General features: G+C 36.1%; 1 protein-coding gene across 3 annotated transcripts in view; it reads right to left on the bottom strand.

The window, feature by feature from the left end:
* The window catches only part of TRAPPC8 (trafficking protein particle complex subunit 8), a 110,939-nt gene that overhangs the window by 29,290 nt on the left and 60,124 nt on the right, over nucleotides 1-21,525 (bottom strand). For all 3 annotated transcript variants that reach the window (XM_039463804.2, XM_039463805.2, XM_074383644.1), the window contains 8 exons: nucleotides 17,491-17,715; nucleotides 16,561-16,669; nucleotides 14,713-14,907; nucleotides 14,160-14,290; nucleotides 11,100-11,174; nucleotides 10,493-10,619; nucleotides 7,676-7,830; nucleotides 628-1,070 (listed from right to left, as the gene is read on the bottom strand). In XM_039463804.2, the coding sequence (XP_039319738.2) occupies nucleotides 628-1,070; nucleotides 7,676-7,830; nucleotides 10,493-10,619; nucleotides 11,100-11,174; nucleotides 14,160-14,290; nucleotides 14,713-14,907; nucleotides 16,561-16,669; nucleotides 17,491-17,715 (1,460 nt within the window). The remainder of the gene's footprint in view (nucleotides 1-627; nucleotides 1,071-7,675; nucleotides 7,831-10,492; nucleotides 10,620-11,099; nucleotides 11,175-14,159; nucleotides 14,291-14,712; nucleotides 14,908-16,560; nucleotides 16,670-17,490; nucleotides 17,716-21,525) is intronic.

The following is a 21,525-nucleotide window of genomic DNA, read 5'->3' as shown; positions in this document are numbered from 1 at the left end:
GGCGGATCACCTGAGGTCAGGAGTTCCAGACCAGCCTGGCCAACATGGCGAAACCCCGTCTCAACTAAAAATACAAAAATTAGCTGGACATGATGGCACAGGCCTGTAATCCCAGCTACTCAAGAGGCTGAGGCAGGAGAATCGCTTGAACCTGGGAAGCGGAGCTGCAGTGAGCAGATATTGCACTACTGCACTCCAGCCTGGGAGACAGAGTGAGACTCTGTCTCAAAACAACAACAACAAAAAGGATGACTCACACAACTGTAGTCAGATAGGCAGGTTGTCTTCATACACACGTGACACCCTATTTTAATACATGGCACCTGTTAATTCCATTACTATGTGACAGCTCTGTCCACAGTACTTAATCATATCAAATAATTTATATTATCATATAAATTAAGTTTATATATAGAAACAACTAAAGAAAGTATACATAATTTTTTTTTCCATTTTTGGGTACCTAGAACTTACAGTTCTATTTGAGACAACTTCAGATATAAATATCATGCATAATCTGGAAGGGAGTAATTTCTTAATATGCTAGTAAATATCAAAATGTTTACCTGAATATGTGCATGTACATTAAACACAGATGTTAAATTTTAAAGGTTTTAAAATACTAACCGTATTTTAGGCTGCTTTTTGACACTTTCATAGTAAAACAAAAAATTAATTTCATGGACACCCTCTTCATCAGGTCCACGTAACCACATTGGCAGCTGCACTGAGGCTCCAGGTAGAAGAATAGTGTCAGGAAGGGGAACAGGAATCACCTCTGGTTGACTTCCTGTGCCAATGCCAAAGTCTACAGAAGAAGCTGATGATATGAGTGCTGTACACACAGAGGTAGCATCTGTCACAACAGTCTTGTAAGCACTACAGTTCTCAGAAGCTGAGGGACTCAGTGGTGTTAGAACAGCAGTATTACCACCAAAAGTAAAAAACTCTGGACGTTTAGAAACAACCTTCAATCCAGTAAGTGGACATTTGCTGACATTGACAAATTCTACATATGCTTTTCGTATTTCTCCACAGAGGAGCCCCGTTGGAAAATGTATAAAGAACACCTGCATTGAAGGGAAAAAATATTATTTGTCTGTTAAAAATTTTGAATCTCTAATGAATAACACTTTAAGATGCAATTTTTTTTTTTTTTTTACTGAAGGTTTACAAATATTTCATTAATTCTTTGATATCTCCCTGAATATGTGGCAGTTAATGACTCCATTTTAGAAAATATGATGAGACAAAGAGAAGAATGTTACTCTGCCACTCAGCAGTGATTCTGGAGTTATGAATTAAAGGTATACTGTCAGTAACAAGAGGGCTAACATGTCAAAACTTTCACAACTTGGTAGATTAAGGACCAGAAAAGTTAAAAGTAGTTTAACACAGCTATATGAAGTAATTATCAGTTTTATAGCCCTTATCACCATTAATTAAAGAAGCAGCTCAACTACCTATGTCTACATCATTGAGATGAAAAGATATGCCAGATATACCATGGATGTTAAAGTGGAAAAACGGGCAGATCATGACTCCATAACCATAATTTTAAAATCCAAAAAACTCCAAACTCATGTGGGGGCAAAATCTGACCTAACAGAGGCTTTTTATAGTCTTTCCCATTTAGTGTGATATTAATATAGTTCATTCAAGAAATATTAATGTGTTTGATTACTAGGTGCTGCCACAAACCAATGGGGTTTACATAACATTTCACATACACTTCTAAAAAAAATTTTTCCAGTACACATGTGGTCTCAGGATTTCAAATGAGGGATGGTGGACTTGTGAAGAGATGGAAATTCAGGCTAATGAACTCATATACAGTAAGTTATTTGCATTTAAAAGATCCTTAAGGATACTGGCTGGGCACAGTGGCTCATGCCTGTAATCCTAACACTTTGGAAGCCAAAGTTGGTAAATCCCTTGAGCTCAGGAGTTCAAGACCAGCTTGGGCAACATGGTGAAACCCTGTTACTACCAAAAACATAAAAAATTAGCCGCACAACTGTGATTCTAGCTACTAGGGAGGCTGTGATGGGAGGATTGATTGAGCCCAGGAAGAGGAGGTTGCAGTGAGCCAAGATCATGCCACTGCACTCCAGCCTGCATGACAGAGTAAGACCTCATATCTCGTGCACGTGTAAACACACACACACACACACATACACACACACAAAAGATCTTTAAGTATAAATGTCACAACTAACACTAACATGTAAGCAAGCAGGAATATAAAGGCAACAATATGAGAGAAAATGTTGTAATAAAGTTATAGTGGGCAGTCACTTCATGAAATTCCAGTGAAAATATGTTTTTGAATCTAAATATCAGTGGGACTTCATTACGGCCACATTATTAAAAAAAAATCAGATGAAATTTGGGGATATCAGAAACTTCAGAAATAAATGAGAAAATGAGGGATTAATGTAGAAATACCACATATAGATTTAATAGGATAAAAAAAATAAACTAGGCATAGCATTATGCTGAAGACACTGATTCTCTGTACTGATTAGGCAGTGTCAAATAAGCTTATAGTCAAGCTAAAACTTGTGGAGGAATATTAATTTTGAGTTATTACATCTAATGCACCTGCATTAATAAAAAGTGAAATAGGGCATATAGTGTGTAAAAACACACTAAAACACATAGAGACACGTAAATACCATCAAGAAGGTTACAGCACTGGTAAAATGGTGACAGTGATAGAACACAGTACCAACTACGTGTATGTGTAGAATCACATGTACTGTACCTTCAGAACACAGGTTTACTAAACATACTATTTAGACTCTTTAAGAACAAGTACATTTTTCCTTTACTTCAAATGCTCAGTTGCTGAAAATCCTTTTAAAAAGCTGGTATTTGTGATAGTTTCAAATGTAAATGGGAAACAAAACCAAGAACTCACTATCTCACTTCTAATTTATCCTAAAGAGATACGTGTGTGAGTACAAAATGACATGCTTAGGATTATTCATTGTGGCTTCATCTGTAACAGAAAATGACAGACACAAATCAAATGGTCTAGTTGAATGGTACATACATATAACAGTGCTTGTGCAGTGAGATATTAAAGGAGTTCACTCTTCTCTCTGTTTCTCTACATGTTAAAACTGTTCCTAATAGAAACAATTGCATTAAAAAAAAATAAAAAGATGTAGGGGGGGATCATTTTCTCCAAAAGAACTGAAGAATAAAATATTCCTAATCCACAATTTCTAATAAGTATATATAGCGCCCATAAGTCAATGTTTGCTTTTAGTATGCTATATTAGCTGTTAAGTCTATTAGCTGACTTCTATCATACTACCTTGTTGAATTAACCAACTTCTCTATTCTCTTACTAGAAAATACTGAGTCATATTTATGGAACTGAACATCAGTGGCTTTAAAATGGCTTTCTATAATGCCCATCATATTCTCCTTTCAAGAGTCACTATCTCTTCCCAAACTTGTTTACATAAATTAAATACTGTGTGAACTGCTTTGATGTATAGCTGAAAGTATACCTTTATCTGCAGATAAAAATCTAGACATACATTGTATTTAGATTACTTGACAAACTGTCTAGATTCTCACTCCGAAGAAACCAAAACTGGAAGCTTAAGGTGCAACTTATGGATATAGTTTAATGCATGAAAGACAAGATGAAACTCCTACCAGGAAACCCAAAGCAACACTCACATAAAAGGTCTCTGCTCTAAATCCATCACCCCAGAAATGGTGAATAAATGTACATCTGTATGTTTTAAATTAAGGGAAAACGTTTAGGTTATGGATCTACTGATTTTTTTTGTTCTTCACTTTACAGGCTTTGTTTCATCAAACACTGTTTTTGTTATTATGTAGAACAAGAGGCCCTCTCCTGTAATATACCCTCTTCAAGAATTGCATCTATAACAAAACTTTTCCAAAACTGTGATACGCAAGAAGTAAACTTAAATACAGCAATATCAAAAACCAGATGAATGTAAATATAAAGATCAACAGAGTAAAGAATCCAAGATACTATCTGGTTTAAGCTTCCTGGTTTTCTAAGTGAAAAAAATTTCGCCTATAAAATGAAGGCCAGATGGGCTGGGCACGGTGGCTCAAGCCTGTAATCCCAGCACTTTGGGAGGCCGAGGCGGGTGGATCACGAGGTCAAGAGATCAAGACCATTCTGGTCAACATGGTGAAACCCCGTCTCTACTAAAAATACAAAAAATTAGCTGGGCATGGTGGCACATCCCAGCTGCTCAGGAGGCTGAGGCAGGAGAATTGCCTGAACCTGGGAGGCGGAGGTTGCAGTGAGCCGAGATCACGCCATTGCACTCCAGCCTGGGTAACAAGTCCGTCTCAAACAAAAACAAAAAAAAAAAAAAAAAAATGAAGGTCAGATAATTAGGGATGAGGCTTAGACAATCTAAAAGTAAAACTCTATTCATAAAAATATTTTATTTGAGAAGCATTGCATTTAAAAACCATTTGTACACTTAAAAATCTTAATAACTGAAGAATAAATCATATGGCTTATTGAAAATCCCAGGTGCTGGGCATGGTTGATCCATGCCTATAACTGCAGCATTTTGGGAGGCCAAGCGGATGGGTGGATCGCTTGAGCTTAGGAGTTTGAGACCAGCCTGGGCAACACAGTGAAACCCTGTCTCTACAAAAAAACGCAATCAAATTAGCCAGGCGTGGTGGCATGCACTTGTAGTCTCAGCTATTCAGGTAGATCACTTGAGCCCAGGAAGTCAAGTCTGCAGTGATCAGAGATCATGCCACTGCACTTCAGCCTGGGTGGCAGAGCAATCCTGTCTCCAGGAAAAAGAAAAAAAAAAGGAGGGGGGGTGCAGAAAAAAAAAATCGTAAGTTAGCAGAATCATTAAAAACAGTACATTTTGCTGTTTTACAGTGATTTATATTGACAACTTTAACCACATACATCAGAATCTTCCCATCTGAAAGTAAGCTCTAATGAATTTTTATATACATAATTCTAAACAAAATGGTCATTAGTTCATGACTTTTAAACAATAATGATGAATACCCCTAAAATAACATTTGAATCCTAACTCATTTCAATTCATCATCAGCCTTTTAACTCCTATGCTTTACTTACACAATTCTAATCAAAATTATTATTGTGGGAACTTGAAAAGCTTGGACAAAAATGGTAGAAATATAAGAAAAATGAAAAAAAATTAAAGATTATGAAAGGGACTTGCCAGATTAAAAAAAAAAAAGATAAAGCAACAGTGTAGTACTGATACGGAAAGAAATGAAAAAAATTAGGAAATATTATCAAACAGAGTAGGCTGCATCCAAAAGAGAACGTGGTATGGATACCTTCAGAATATTAATATAATAGAAAGATGGCATAATAGCTTGCCTGTGTTCTATTAATGGTACTGGAACTAAAAAACAAAGTTTGAGCCTTATTTCTTGACAACCGGAAACTGGCACTCAGGTCAGTCCATTAAGTTTTTTTTAATTGCCCTACAAACTTCTTCACATGCATCATAATTAAACAAGGGTTAAATGTGGACAAAATACAGGTAGCTCAGCAATACCTGCCTCTCAACACACACCACTCATCACCATTTTCATGAGCATGTTACCAGTATCACCCCTACAGGTATAGGATTACTACCAAAAAAAATCATACAAGAAGAAGAAAGGGGCTGGGCACAGTGGCTCACGCCTATAATCCCAGCACTTTAGGAGGCAGAGGTAGGTGGATCACGAGGCCAAGAGATCAAGACCATCCTGACCAACGTGGTGAAACTCCATCTCTACCAAAAATACAAAAATTAGCAGGACATGGTGTGCACCTGCTACTTGGGAAGCTTAGGAAGGAGAATCGCTTGAACCTGGGAGGCAGAGGTTGCAGTGAGCCAAGATTACACCACTGCACTCCAGCCTGTCAACAGAGCAAGACTCCTTCTCTCAAAAAAAAAATAAAAATAAAAAAAATAAAAGATTTCCCAGCACTTTGGGAGGATAAGGTGGGCGGATCACAATATCAGGAGATTGAGACCATCCTGACTATCACAGTGAAACCCCATCTCTACTCAAAATACAAAAAATTAGTGGGGGGTGGTGGCACACATCTGTAGTCCCAGCTACCCAGGAGGCTGAAGCAGGAGAACCACTTGAACCTGGGAGGAGGAGGTTGCAGTGAGCCAAGATCATGCTGCTGGACTGGCGACAGATCTTGTCGCCTGGGTGACAGAGCGAGACTCCGTCTCAAAAAAAAAAAAGTATAAGCAGGCAATCATATGGACACATAGAGGAGGAAAAAAAATCATATGGACAAAAAACACTGATCAACCCTAACAGTTATCAGAGAAATGTAAATAAAAACAAGGTCATTTTTTAATCTGATTTGCAAAAAAATTTTGATTTGTTAAAAAACAAAAACATACTATCCAGAATGGCACAGATGTGAGGCAACCAGCACTCTCACTCTGAAGAATTTTAAGTGTGATTTACTATAGCTTTGCTGAGGGTTTTGTAGTATATTGCAAAATTTAAATGTCTCTCCACCCAGTAATTCCATTTCTAAGGTCTAGTCAAATCTAGAACATGGACAAAATATATACATAATGATATTTACTGTACTGATGAAAAACTAGAAGCACACCCATTAAGAGCATGAAAATATATTACAGTACATCCAAATAAAAGAATATCATATGCGATGGTTGAAAAGAAGACTAAGTTATTAAAAAGCAAGTACAGGATAAAACATGTATAGTATGATTCCATCTACAATTATTAAAACTACATGTAAGTGCACACTGAAAGGTTTGAAAAGATAAACAGCAATTTGGTATCACTAGCACTTTTTGGAGGTAGGGTGCAATCCTTGTAAACCCCATACTAGAATAAACTGAGGATGGGGGAGGAAGGGAATCTTTCTGGTGTTCACCCTTTCATTACATGGCCCTACCACTTTTGCCCTGCTCCTCAGGTATAAGCCTGACCCAAAGTGGACTACATCTTTCTTGTAGAAAACTGAAATCTGAAGTGTCACAAAGACTCAAAGTTACTGGACTAGAGTTCTATCAAAACCAATGCTTTCTAGAGGATTAAAAATACTTGCTCTTAAATTCCCTAGAGCTTCTGTCACTTCTTGTTCTATACTTTAGTATCCATGACATATTCCAAGGTCCTTCAACTAAATAATACATTTTCTCTTTCTCTGGCTATGCTACCTAGCAACAGTTTCTATCTTTTGCAACTTTTAATTTGTCTGGTATAAAAGGAGGATAGGATAGGATAAGAAGGTGAAGATAAGAAGAAGGTGAAGAAATACTGTTTTTTATTCATAAACTTCTATATATATTGCTTACGTTTTTTATAAGCATTCATTCACAAATTATTTTTTATAAATTATGAAAAAGAGTCACTGATCTTATTATCAGAAGTATTTTCAGAAGTATTTTTCCCATTTTCCATTAAGATTTTGAGAGTTATATTTTATAATCTAGCTATGACTTAATGGCAATTTGCATGATTGCCTTACGTTGTGAATTAAATATATTTAACACTAGCTTAGTAATTAAAAATAATTCAATGTAATAACAAAGCCCTCAGAGCCTAAAATTAATTTACTCAGAATATCTGCTCATATAGATAAATTCATTCCATGAAATTTTAAAAAGTAAAATACCTCCAACAGTGGCATTTCTTCTGTGATTATGGGATCTAAACGTCGATCAGGGCCATATTTAACAGATGTTTTCTCTTCTTTTGTGTTGTTTAGTCGAGGACCTTGTATTTCTAAATCCTGTTTCCCTCGGACTGACATACTCAAGGAATATTTTCCTGAAATAAAAAATAATCAATGCCCTAAAATAATGCAGTATATTAACTGACATCAATTTGACTTGAATATGTGAATACTGTTTCAGGTTATTTCTAGAAAATGTCTAGACAATTTTGATTAACATGATGAATAAAAAAATTTAGTATATTTTCATTCCATCTTTAACACCAACTAAGGTATGCTACTTAATTTCTCACTTGGTTTTAGATTTACTTTGCTAAGACTACACATTACTCAATAGGAAGTCCTCTGAAATCTATATTTAACCATGTACATATTAGCTAACAAAACCTGAGAAAATAACTACCTTAGGCCCAACAATTTAATTTAGGGATATCTACTTACAAAGAAAAGAAGTGGAAAACAATGAAAAAGTCAACTTTTTACTTTTACTCATATTCAAATATATATACTAATTTGAATTATTTCTGGAATATAAGCAACTGAATGCAGTCAAGAGACTGCATGAAGAAAATTAAATATAGTATGGTTAGTATTCTCAAAATTAAACTTATTTAATATTCATGTGAAATTTTTCCCCAAAGCATCTATGTAGTGCAGGTATGAGTGAAAAAAGCTAGAGTATATAACTATCTTTCTTGCAGGACTACTTAAAGCCTTTCACATGCTGAAGATCCCTGCAATGGTCTCAAATCAGATATAAAAGGTACTGATTCCCACACTTCTTGTGACCCAAGTCCTTATTAGCATTTTACATAATAATGAGCTATACTAAATCATGAAAACTGCTTAGAAGATAGGATTTTAAGAGTTAATTCAAGTCTCTTCCCATTGTTATACAATAATATATAAATTATTTTATTTATTTATTTTTCAGACACTCTTGTTGCCCAGGCTGGAGTGCAATGGCGTGATCTCAGCTAACCACAACCTCCACCTCCAGGTTTCAAGCGATTCTCTTGCCTTAGCCTCCCTAGTAGCTGGGATTACAGGCATGCCACTATGCCTAGCTAGTTTTTGTATTTTTAGTAGAGACAGGGTTTCTCCATGTTGGTCAGGCTGGTCTCAATCTCCTGACCTTAGGTGATCCACCTGACTCAGCCTCCCAAAGTTCTGGGATTGCAGGTTTGAGCCACCGCACCCAGCCACATATAAATTATTTTAATGCATGCATTTGGTGCCTTAAATGAAACAACTACCTATATTTTACTGACAACCATACCTTTGTACTGCTAGATTAAGATCCTAGTTACAGACAAGTGGGAAAAGAGATTCAAACAGCTCTTAATATCCAGTTATCTTGTTTTAAAAATGCAATAAATTAGCAAGCTAATTTACAAATAAACCAGCAAGCTAATTTACAAATAAACCAGCAAGCTAATTTATAAATAAACCTTGTCAGGTAACTGTCAACCAAAAAATACAAATATAGTACTAAAATGAAGAATACCTTACTCAATTTTAGTGCAAATTTTTTTGTTTGGTAAATATTTTTAGTTTCTGTGAATTCATTTCACTTATTTTTCTTAAATGATGTACTGAATTATCCTAGATATACAGGCAAGTAAATTTAATTGAAAGTTAAAAGAACCAACAAATTTTCCAAGTGTTCCCAGTTTCTCAATATTAATAATCAGCTTTTGTAAATGCTAAATTCATGTTTGACAATGACTATTCAACTTAATTTGTTATAAAATAAGACATATATTAAAATGAAGACCCAGAAATAAGAAGTTTCATGGTAAACTCCCTCTCCTGACATCTCGTCAACTTAAACTCAAATAACTACATATAGTAATTACATGGTAATATTAAATCTTGAAGGGTTCCCTGAGTTTAAAAAAACAAAGACAACTATGTTAAATACGTATATCTTGTAGTATGTGTAGAACATACTGTATAGTACACCAAGAATATGAGATTAACACTAAAACCCTACTCCTTCTTTCAAGACAGAAGATAGAACTTTAAGATATTTAATATCCAATGATGTGAAAACACAGGTCTTTAATCTCTTCCATGATTTATAAAAAGGAAATATTCAAAAAACAGAACATACTATTAGTATGTTTAAAAACTATGGTTTTTAAATTGGCAACAATTAATGGTTAGAATTTACTAAATTTGGATCAATAACAGAAAAAAATACATACAGTCTGAAAATTATCAAAAGAAAATGTATCAGTAGGGAATCAAGTTTTTTTTTTTTTTTTTTTTTTTTTTTTTGAGACGGAGTTTTGCTCTTGTCACCCAGGCTGGAGTGCAATGGCGCGATCTCGGCTCACCGCAACCTCCGCCTCCCGGGTTCAGGCAATTGTCCTGCCTCAGCCTCCTGAGTAGCTGGGATTACAGGCACGCGCCACCATGCCCAGCTAATTTTTTGTATTTTTAGTAGAGACAGGGTTTCACCATGTTGACCAGGTTGGTCTCGATCTCTCGACCTTGTGATCCACCTGCCTTGGCCTCCCAAAGTGCTGGGATTACAGGCTTGAGCCACCGCGCCCAGCCAAGTTGTTTATTTTTGACACTATGTTAGAGATTAAATTAACCTAAATTTGTCATTCTTACATCTGACTAAATGCTTTTACGTAAAGGTACAGTAAACCTATTTAGAAAATACCTCATTTTTGCTCATTTTTTTTTCCCTATGGAATTATTTAAGAAAGTTTTCTAATTGTTTACCAATGCTATAGCCTTTACCTGTGTGACATCCGGGAAGAGCACCAATGCCATCTACTGTCACAGAGGCCTGAATAGTGCCAAGATTATAAACAACTCCCAGAATATGCAGCTCCCCTACGTGATGGGGAAAGAGCTTTAGTCTTGCCTGTGGAGATATTTAAGTCACTCTTATTATGCTTTCATAATATCTTAAATAGCACAATGCCTAAATCTATAATGTTGCAAAAACGTAAACTCATGACCCAAACTTTAGAATGCCAAATAATTTATGAAAAGCATCTTCTTCAAAATAAAATCTCTAAATTTAACAATTATAGGCCTAAACCCTCAATAATCACTTTTCATAAAAAGCAAAATATTGTGGCCAACTAAATATCAGGCGAAATTACCACACTGACATCAAGAAGAAAGCAAAAACCTTTCAACAGGCTTCTCAGGAAACTAACAAATCAAAGACCACTGCAAACCACCAATTTCCTCCTGAGCAATTCCTGTTTTCCTAATTTTCCAAATTTCAGTTCTTATGAAAATTAGAATATAAACTGAATAAATGAAGATGATTTTAAAATTTGTTTTCATCTTACTTTCAGAAAGGCATAAAGCAGAGAAATGATAAAATAATTACCACTTTTGATTCTTCCCCATTAACTAAGAATTCGGAAATAACTTCAGTTCCAATCATTTCAGGTTCACTTGTAACCTAAAAAATAAATTTCATAAAATATAGAGTCTAATGAACAAAAAGCAGATTATTAACACTCCTATATATCAATACTTCAAAACAACAGCACTAAAGTCTGCATTTACTAGGTTTTTACCACATGCTAAACTCTACACAAAGTGTTTTAATTTCACACCTGGAGTAGAACCAGGCTGTCGTAGGCCCTCAACATATGCACTCCAGCCTGGGTGACAGAGCAAGACTGTTTCAAAACTGGGGAGCATATTATAGATACCTCCACCAAGACAATAAAAAAAAACCCTAGAGAAAATACCCAGCTGCTGCTCATAGTCAACAATGGCCAAAATGGTCATTTAATTTAATTTTACAATAAGTGCAAATTTCTTCTTTGCTCCGACCTGACTCTTTTGCAAAATTCGTCAGTTACATAGAAAAGGTAATGGTGGGCTAAGCATGATAGAGAAAGACAGGTGAACAGTAAGAGCAGTAGGAGAGAGGGGGAAAAGGCCTGTTTCCCCCAAAGCAATGACATTTGTCTGGTCATGCTGCAAAGGAGAGCTAACTGGCTTATACTGGAGATAAACCTGATCCTCATGAACACTATTATACTTTTACCATGACATTATTTAACACAAGAAACAAAAATTGCGTCTCCCTAAATTCTAGTTAAGCATCTTAGTCCAACACCATCTTAGTCCATTTCTTCATTTCTTGAAATTTATAGAAAAAAGAATATTTTCTAAGAAATACTTCATCACACAAAATGAAAATGTTCACTTAACTTTAAACCTCCTTTAAAAACTCCCATACTGAACAGACCTATACTTAAAAAGCTAATAAACCTTTTTTTAAAAAGTTTCCAAGTTTAACTGCTTGTACTTTTTTTTTTTTGAGACGAAGTCTCACTCTGTCACCCAGGCTGGAGGGCAGTGGCACGATCTTAGCTCACTGCAATCTCTACCTCCTGGGTTCAAGCGATTCTTCTGCCTCAGCCTCCCAGGTAACTGGGACTACAGGTACCCACCACCACACCCAGCCAATATTTAGTATTTTCAGTAGAGACAGAGTTTCACCATGTTGGCCAGGATTTCTTAACGTAGTGATCTGCCCACCTTGGCCTCCCAAAGTGCTGGGATTACAGGTGTGAGCTACCACACTTGGCCATACTCTTCTAATCAGTACTCAGGCATCCAAAACTTCAGAAAAATTGCAGAGGTTGCTAAAATTCAAGACAGAATACAGCCTGAGAAATCTCAGTCATTCAAATTATCAACAATGAATATAAATAACACAAAATATCTTCAACAAATTTAACCAGCAAGATTATTTATTTGTCTTTATTTGTTTGTTTGTTGTTTTTGAGAGAAGATCTTGCTGTCTCCCAGGCTGGACAATGGCATGACCTTGGCTCACTGCAACCTCAACTTTTCAGACTCAATCCTCCCACCTCAGCCTCCCAGGTAGCTGGGACTACAGATGTGCACTGTCACACATGGCATATTTTAAAATTTTTTTGTAGAGATGGAGGTCTCGCCATGATGACTAGACCAAAGCAAGACTTAGAATAAGGCCATCTTTAAAAAATCAAAACACTTGAGCACCAAAATGCTGGGGTATTTCCCAGTTCCAAAATCTTTTTTTTTTTTTTGGCCACATTATTAAAGCATTTAGCAAGGTAGTATAAAAAAGCAAGTTATGCAATACATACTGTTGAATAAACTAATAAATTAGTAGATAAATTATATATATTTGTCCAAGTTATTTCATTTATAGTCAGATGGGTATTAATAAACTATTTGACCAGATCATTTCTGCTTCAAAATGAAGTATTTTAGATATATATATAAAGGACTTATTACAAGATATGGAAATGAAAAGATAATAATACAAATGATGCTTTGAATAGGCAATTCACAAAAGAGGAAAAACATATATGACAGTTTCAACTTCACTAGCAATCAATGAAATAAAAAAATAAAACAGTAAGATAGTATTTAAAAAATGACAAATCAACAAAGTTTTTTTAAGTAACACTGCTGACTGTCACAAAGATGAGACACTCAAACCCATATGCTGCTTAGTAAGAAGCTCATTGGTATGAACTTCTATGAAACCAGGAGGGCACTAAAATACTCATTTCTTAAAATCCTCACTTCATGCCCTGGGATCTTCCCCACAGAATAATCTAAAGATAAAAAGCCACACATAAAAATGTAAACCGGCCGGGCGCGGTGGCTCAAGCCTGTAATCCCAGCACTTTGGGAGGCCGAGGTGGGTGGATCACGAGGTCGAGAGATCGAGACCATTCTGGTCAACATGGTGAAACCCCGTCTCTACTAAAAATACAAAAAACTAGCTGGGCGTGGTGGCGCGTGCCTGTAATCCCAGCTACTTAGGAGGCTGAGGCAGGAGAACTGCCTGAGCCCAGGAGGCGGAGGTTGCGGTGAGCCGAGATCGCGCCATTGCACTCCAGCCTGGGCAACAAAAGCGAAACTCCGTCTCAAAAAAAAAACAAAACAACAACAACAACAAAAAAAATGTAAACCACAGAATTATTGTGATAGTCAACAAATGGAAACTTGCCAAAGATCGTAAAGAGAGTAAACTAGCTTATGAATCACCCATATAATGAATTATGCAAAAATAAAATATTAAGATACGTTGATATCAGAATATGCCGATAAAGCATAGAATGTAAACAGCAACTACACACTATGAAGGAATCCCAAATAAGTCAGAAAAATGAGAATGACTGGAAAGATACGCAGAAAAATGTTAAAGTGGTTATTTCTAAATACTGTAAAGACAGAGGGTTTCACTTCTATTCCTTGTGTTTTTTATTTTCAATTTTCAAAAATAAGTATATATCATAATTTTTATAAAAGGAAAAATAAGCCAAAAAGAAATAAATATAACTCACTGAACAGAGTAAACTGAGGTGTTACTACAGCATTTGTTAGGCTATAACTGAAACATAATTACAAATACCTTTTAATAACTTACTAGTTGTTTAACTTCTTCATCATCCTTTCCACTGAAATCTTTAGGTTGAAACTTCCAAAGTAATGACAAATCAGTCAACAAAAGCGGCACTTTTAAAGGATTTCTAAAAGCCACTTCCACTGTAATTGGTTCTATTTTAAAAGAAGGCCTAAATTAATAAGGTTAATAAACATCACACACTTCATTCTCAGCTTCAATTTTCTAAATGCATCTTGCTTTCATAGCTCTGCATTTCTGCCTAGACTTTCCTTTATCACCTTGTAAATGTCCATGTATTCAGGATTCAGTTGCAGTATTACATCACCTCCTGGAAAATATTTCCCCATTTCTCTATACTAAAGAATGCCATTCGCTCTTCTATACTCCAACATCACATTGCACACAGTTGTAGCAGAGTCCCCATTGTTCGGTTTTATAAATGCAGTTCAGTAAATTACAAGTTCCTAATTTATTTTTACATCCCCAGCACCAAAAATATGTACCAATAAATTATCTTGATTGTGCTGGAAGCAAAACAAACAAAAAACCAGAAATAAAAACTCAAGCATATCACCTTCTACAACTGCAAGTGGAAATCTTGAATTATCTGAATAACTGTTCAAACAGTATTGTGTTGGATGAAAACTGGATGGAATTACTCCTTTGTTAACCACAGACACAACTTGTTCCTCAAGTTCTCGCCACTGTTGAGAGGATTCCGAATCATATTCTTGATCGAGACTTACATGAGTAGCTGCTTGTTTTTCACCTATGTAACAATACATGTTTATGAAGACTTTCCCTCAAATAAAATATATTTTAAATACATATAAGGTACAGAAATAAACACACACACACACACACACACACACATATTCACGCATGCCTACTTCTATTTCTGAGTGAAAAATATCTTCTCATTAACGCTAGCCTATCTGGGATTTTGCTTATAATACTGATGTTCTTTTTCCTCCTCACTGTGAAAGAATGTATTTTCCTTAGCTTCCACAAGCAATTTTTATATAAAACATTTTAAATATACAGAAAAGACATGAAGACTATAACAAATATTCTACACTAAAATTACCAAACGTCAACTTTTGCCCATGATCTCAAATATTTTTTATAAAACAAACACCATACATAAGAGTCAATGTCCTCTCTGCAACCCTCCCAATCTTACTACTCTCCTTCACCCCCACCGGCACCATTTCTTCCTAGAGGTATTCCAAAGTTAAAGTGTATAATTTTCATTCATGATTTTACCATGAGTACATATACAAAAACAATGTATATAATTAGTTTGTATGTTTGAAACTTATACTGTAATTGACTCTTTACTCAGCATCAACTTGTGGAAAACGTAGAATCAGCATGAATTCTCATGTATTGCACCATTATGTGAATATACAAAAATATATCAATTAATTCTCTATTAGAAATTCTAGTTGTTTCACTCTTGCTATTACAAACAACGCTGCTATTCATTAAAAAAAAACTAAATCATATCTCAAGGATAAACACATTGATTAAATTCAAATATAAAGTGTTTAAAATTACAAAGTTTAACATCCATGGAGAGCTTTAAAATATATGTATTTATATGAAATTATAAAATATATTTGTATAGATTTAGGGAGTACAAGTGATGTTTTGTTATATGGATATATTTTCCTGGTGGCAAAGTCTAGGTTTTTAGTGTAGCTATCACTCAAATAGTGTACCTGTACCCGTAAGTAATTTCTCTTCCTTCACTCCCAAGTCTCATGTCTATGTGAACAAATTATTTTGCTCCAACACCACTTATAAGTGAGAGCATGTAGTATTTGACTTTCTATTTCTGAGTTATTTAATGTAAGATAATGAAGAGCGTTAATATATTTATACTTTTGTTCCATTATTGCCATCCAAGGGCTTAATCTTAAAGAAATAATCCTGCATTTTAAAAAAAGTCTTACAAGAACAGCAGAAAACTGGTAACTGTTCTCTGCTTCTGTGTACATTAGAAGATTTCCATAATAAGACATTAAAAAATCAAATTTTATCTACAAAGATGTCCATCACAATATGATTTTATATAAGCAAAAGACGGAAACAGCCTATATATACATATAAAGTAAATGTTAAAGTACTTTATAAGCACTTTAATAGAGTATCTTACTAACATTAAAAGTTTATCAAGATTATATAATAACAAACACACTCTTTATGTGAGAAAAACTGTTGTAATTACAACTGTTTTGTTTTCATTGTTTTTAATGCTGGAAAGAAAAACAAAACAGTAGTTATCTTCGTGTGGCAGGACAAAATAAACAATATAGAGCTATTCGTTTTTAAATATTCAACTATACACCATGCCCAGCAAAAAAATAGGTTTTTTTAACTGTCAATAGGTAATTAGGCTAAGTAAAACTTTACTAACCGTCTGCTGGTCGTCTGTCATGGCCAAAAAAAACCCGTGTTGCTGAACTGTTAATATATGGTAAAGGAAGCTGTGGTAAAGGACCATCTGGTGACAGCTGACTTACATTCTGAGGGGAAAAAAAGTAGTTCTTGTGAAAACTGTATCTTTATGTATTTCCTCACTTCTTAATACACACAGCATTAAAAACATGTTAAGCAACAATATTAAGACACAGAATTACTAGTTTTAATATATGTCATAAAATTTTATGACTCAAACAAACTTCAGATATTTATTCTGCCTCAAAAGAATCTTACTGAGGGTTAATCAGCTAATTAATTATCTGGATGTTAAACGTCCAAAAGTTATTTTAGTATGTATTCTACTCCTTATGACTCTATAGCATCCTATCTGCCAAAATTCTAACCCATACAATTTCAAATTCATAAAGTCTAGACCCTAAGGGTAGTTATTTTCTGCAGGATAGCTACAATATGCATTACTCATGGGCCTTGGGGAAAAGTTTATAACTTCCCATTTTTTTTTTCCATAAAACAATGCTTTTTATGTTCTACCTGCTTGTCTCAGTGAAACAGTCCTTCTTCCTGTTAATTGTTATGCACTGTACCATAATAGCCTGTCTACTTTCTGCAGATCCATACCTCCTCCTATTTTGCAAGGAAAAGAACACAGAATGTCCATCTCCAAAGGACGGTAGAGAACCCACTTTAAACCAAGATCTATGGCAAAGAAGCCTAGCCTGCCACAGCTTTGTTATGACTGGTAAGTACACACATTCTAATAAAACTATCCTAAGATATGGCAATAAATGCTTTTCACCAAAATACAGTTTTAGTGAAAAAGCATTCACGTGAAGTGAATTTCATTTTAGTGAAAATATTTCATTTACTGAAAATAAAGCATTCACTCCTGAAAATAAGCATTCACCTTGTAAACATAAAGATATTCTCTGAGGAAAGCCCCTTGTTGAACAGCAGATTGTTTACTTTCATTGATTAAAATATGCCTAAAAGCAGACACCGCATTATCCAGTTGTCTAAGAGTATAGGACTGGCGCCCAATAGTGAAGTTAATGTGATCCTCTGCAAGAGACCAGCCTTTTCCTTTGTAAACTTGCATGGCTTGACAATAACAACGTAAAGCATGCTTTTTCTGTAAGAAAATAAACAAAACAATGTATTATACTCCAAATTTCTTTGAACTAGGAAAAAAAAAACCACAAACACATACAATTTAGTAACTTTAGTTCTTCCTCTGATAATCCCTTCACAATTATATATGGAATATTTCAGATTAGGTTACCTGTGCGTGCGTGCGTGCGTGCGTGCGTGTGTGTGAGGAATAGAAAATATAAAGGAGGGAAAGGGAGACCAGACTGTTTTGACATTTACCCACTATTTCACTAAGCCACATTTTCAAAAGGTCAGCTTCAGAGGAAAGAGCTTACCTTTCAACTTGGGTTTATCTACCTCAAATTCTTTCTGGAAAAAGGCAAGGAATATGTAAACAAACAGACTTCACCATCTAAAATGGTTAGATTTCACTAATATTATGATGAAAAAAATGCTCTCATACTCTAACTAGAAGCATGCTATGTCATCAAAGAATTTCTTCATGTTAAGTAAAGCAACAAACATACTTATCAAACTTTTTCTTGCCTACAATCAGAGACTCACACTGAATGTTTGTGGCCACATATGCCATATTCCCACAGTACAAAATCTCATAATATATAAATGAACTTCATTTTTCCCTATTAAAAATTCACATACTGGACCAACCATGCTGATCCCAGCCTGCATGCCTGCCAGAACTCACTAGTGTTGTGACCACTGAAAGGTTATGCCTCACATGGTTCAAATAAAGCCATGGGCCAGGACAGCAGCACAGTAAACACTTCCTGGGCAAGACATGATGGGGTTCTTTGCCAGCATCAGGTGCTACCACAGCCTCCTTTTCAAGGTGCTGTTGGCAAGTGTCAGGGCATACTTCCTGTTGTTCAGTGCATCGACTGCAGGACTTAAGAAGAGCAAGAGATTAATAATATACCAGCGTAATACACAAGATGTGTGTTCAAAACAAAAAATTCTAAGGAATGCCAAAATCTTATGAGTACTGCAATAAGAATGCAATATTTGTGGCAATAAGCATCATCAACGTACAAAATCAAAAGAGGAACACAGAAAGACAAATACTGCATGTTCTCCCTCATATGCGGGAGCTAAGAAAGTAGATTTCATGAAGATAGGAAGTGGAATGGTGGTTACCAAAGGCCAGGGAGAGTCAGTGAAAGAGACTGAAGTTGATTAATGGGTACACATATATGGTTTGATTGAAGAAATAAGACCTAGTGTTAGATCCGCAGGTAAGTATAGTTTACAACAATCTACATTTCAAAATAGAGAAGAATTTGAATGGTTCTAAGGTGATGGATATCCCAAGTACACTGATTTGACCTTTATAGATTACATGAATGTATAAAATTATCACGTATACCCCCAAACTATGTATGTCTATTATGTACCAATCTTAGAAGGAGAGTTTTTTCTTCAAGATTGCTTACTAGGGACCTCAGATGACAGTTCTTCTCAGAAAGATCAAAGTAACTGATGAATGGACATAATCCAAACAGAAAACTGAGAAAAGACAGCCAGGATCCAATGAAGAGCCCCATGGAAAGAAACTAGAGTGCAGAAAATGAAAACAACAAGACTTTGGCAGAGATCAACCCCTGAGGAACATAAAAATCCATGGAAAGGGCGATGGAGTACTTCTTTGGGTCCTCACCCCTCTGATAATCTGTTCACCATTCAACTGATGGGGAGTCCCTCTGCCCTCATAACCTAGGACATTACTATCAGTGGCAATTTGAGAACTTCCCAGAGACAAGGATGTGGGTGGCCAGTTCACACAGACATGCCTGCCCTCCCCTTCAGGCCTGAACTGAGACAGCAGATACCACTACCCTGTCCAGGAAATCCCTGCCCTTGAGTCAACACCGTACCACCAGATCTCTCACTAACATAATCACAACTGCTATGACATTAGCAGATATAGGGAACTAGTGGGTCCCCAGGGAAGGTGTGAGACCCATGGAGATGCAACCCTTAACTTAGGCTGCCCCGAGGGGAAGGGGGGACTGCAGCCTGCCAAAGCCCTACTTTGAGACAAAGGTAATACAGGCACAGCAACAACTGCTGAAGTGGGCAGCCTCAGCAGCTGGAAATGAACATAAGGCATTTCCCACCCACCACATCTACTGTTGTGGACATAGCAGAGGTTCTCCCTGCTGGGAGCTGGCAGATGTGTTTTTGGGAAAAGCACTTTTTATGCTTTTTGTGGTGGCTCCACCCCAGTTAAAATGAGGTCATGGCTGGGTGCAGTGGCTCACACCTATAATCCTAGCACTCTGGGAGGCCAGGGCAAGTGGATCACCTGCAGTCGGAAATTCAAGACCAGCCTAACCAACATGAGGAAACCCCATCTTTACTAAAAATACAAAATTAGCCAGACATAGCGATGCATGCCTGTAAGCCCAGCTACTGAAGAGGCTGAGGCAGGAGAATCGCTTGAACCCAGGAGGCAGAGGCTGTGATGAGCCGAGATGGTGCCATTGCTCTCCAGCCTGGACAACAACAATGACAACAACAACAACAACAACAACAAAGTGAGCCCATGAAAACTGGGTTTGCAGGAGGGGCAGGGCCCAATTCCCCCTCCCTACAGAGAAGCATCCAGGCAACAGAAGGTAGACAAACTGCAAAGATGTTTACTCTGTACTGGAGGAAGACATTCTGCCCTGAGCCCATTTTGGTGGAAGTGTACTCCGGCCAGGGCCCAGTGTACAAAGTCTACATGAACTGACGGTTGTGAGCCCTCTGAAGGGGGCATGATAAGAAAGCTTATTCCCGCCAAGGATGAGTAACTGGTGCACCCCACCCCCAAAACGGGTCAAATAACCTACAAAGTAAATATTATCAGACTAACAGACTTCTTAGCAGAAACCTTACAAACAAAAAGAGAACGGGGGCCTGTTTTTACCCTTCTTAAAGAAAAACAAAACAAAAAAACTGCTAGCTAAGAATTTTGTTGCCTACCAAAGTAAGCTTCATAATTGAGGAAAAAAATAGTCTTTCCCAGACAAGAAAATGCTAAGGAAAATTGTCAACACCAAACCAGGTCTACAAGAAATACTCAAAGGAGTTCTAAACATGGAAACAAAAGGACAATACCTACTACCATAAAGGTACATGTAAGTACAATGTTCAAAGATTGATACCTACTACCATAAAGGTAAATGTAACTACGAAGTTCAAAGATCCTATAAAGCAGTTATACAACTGGGACTACAAAGCAACAACATTGTAACAGGTACAAAACCTCACTCATCAATATTAACCTTGAGTGAAAAGTTTAATTGTTCCATTCAAAAGACAAGATCCAACCGTATACTACCTGTAAGAGACCCATCTTCTGTGTAATGAGACCCATAGGCTCAAAGTATAGGGATGGAGAAAGATCTATCACACAAATGGAAAACAAAAAAGAGCAGGGGGTTGTTATTCTTGTTATCAAATAAAACAGACTTTAAACCAACAACAGAAAAAACAAAGACAAAGAAGGAAATTATATAATGATAAAGCATTCAATTCAACAAGAAGATTTAACTAGCCTAAACATATATACACTCAACACCAAAACATCCAAATTTATAAAACAAATACTACTAGACCTACAAAAAGACAAACAGCCATACAGTAACATGGAGGGACTTCAACACCCCACTGACAACACTAAACAGACCATTGAAGAAAACTAAGAAACTCTTGAATTAAATTGGACTCTTGACAAAATGGACCTAATAGACATCTACGGAACATTCCAACTGACAACCACAGGATATACATTTTTTTATCTGCATATAAAACATTCCCTGAAGTTGACCATATACTTGGTCACAAA

Source organism: Saimiri boliviensis, chromosome 13 (assembly GCF_048565385.1).
Source record: "Saimiri boliviensis isolate mSaiBol1 chromosome 13, mSaiBol1.pri, whole genome shotgun sequence".
Lineage (NCBI taxonomy): Eukaryota > Metazoa > Chordata > Mammalia > Primates > Cebidae > Saimiri > Saimiri boliviensis.
This window is presented reverse-complemented; position numbering and strand designations above follow the sequence as displayed.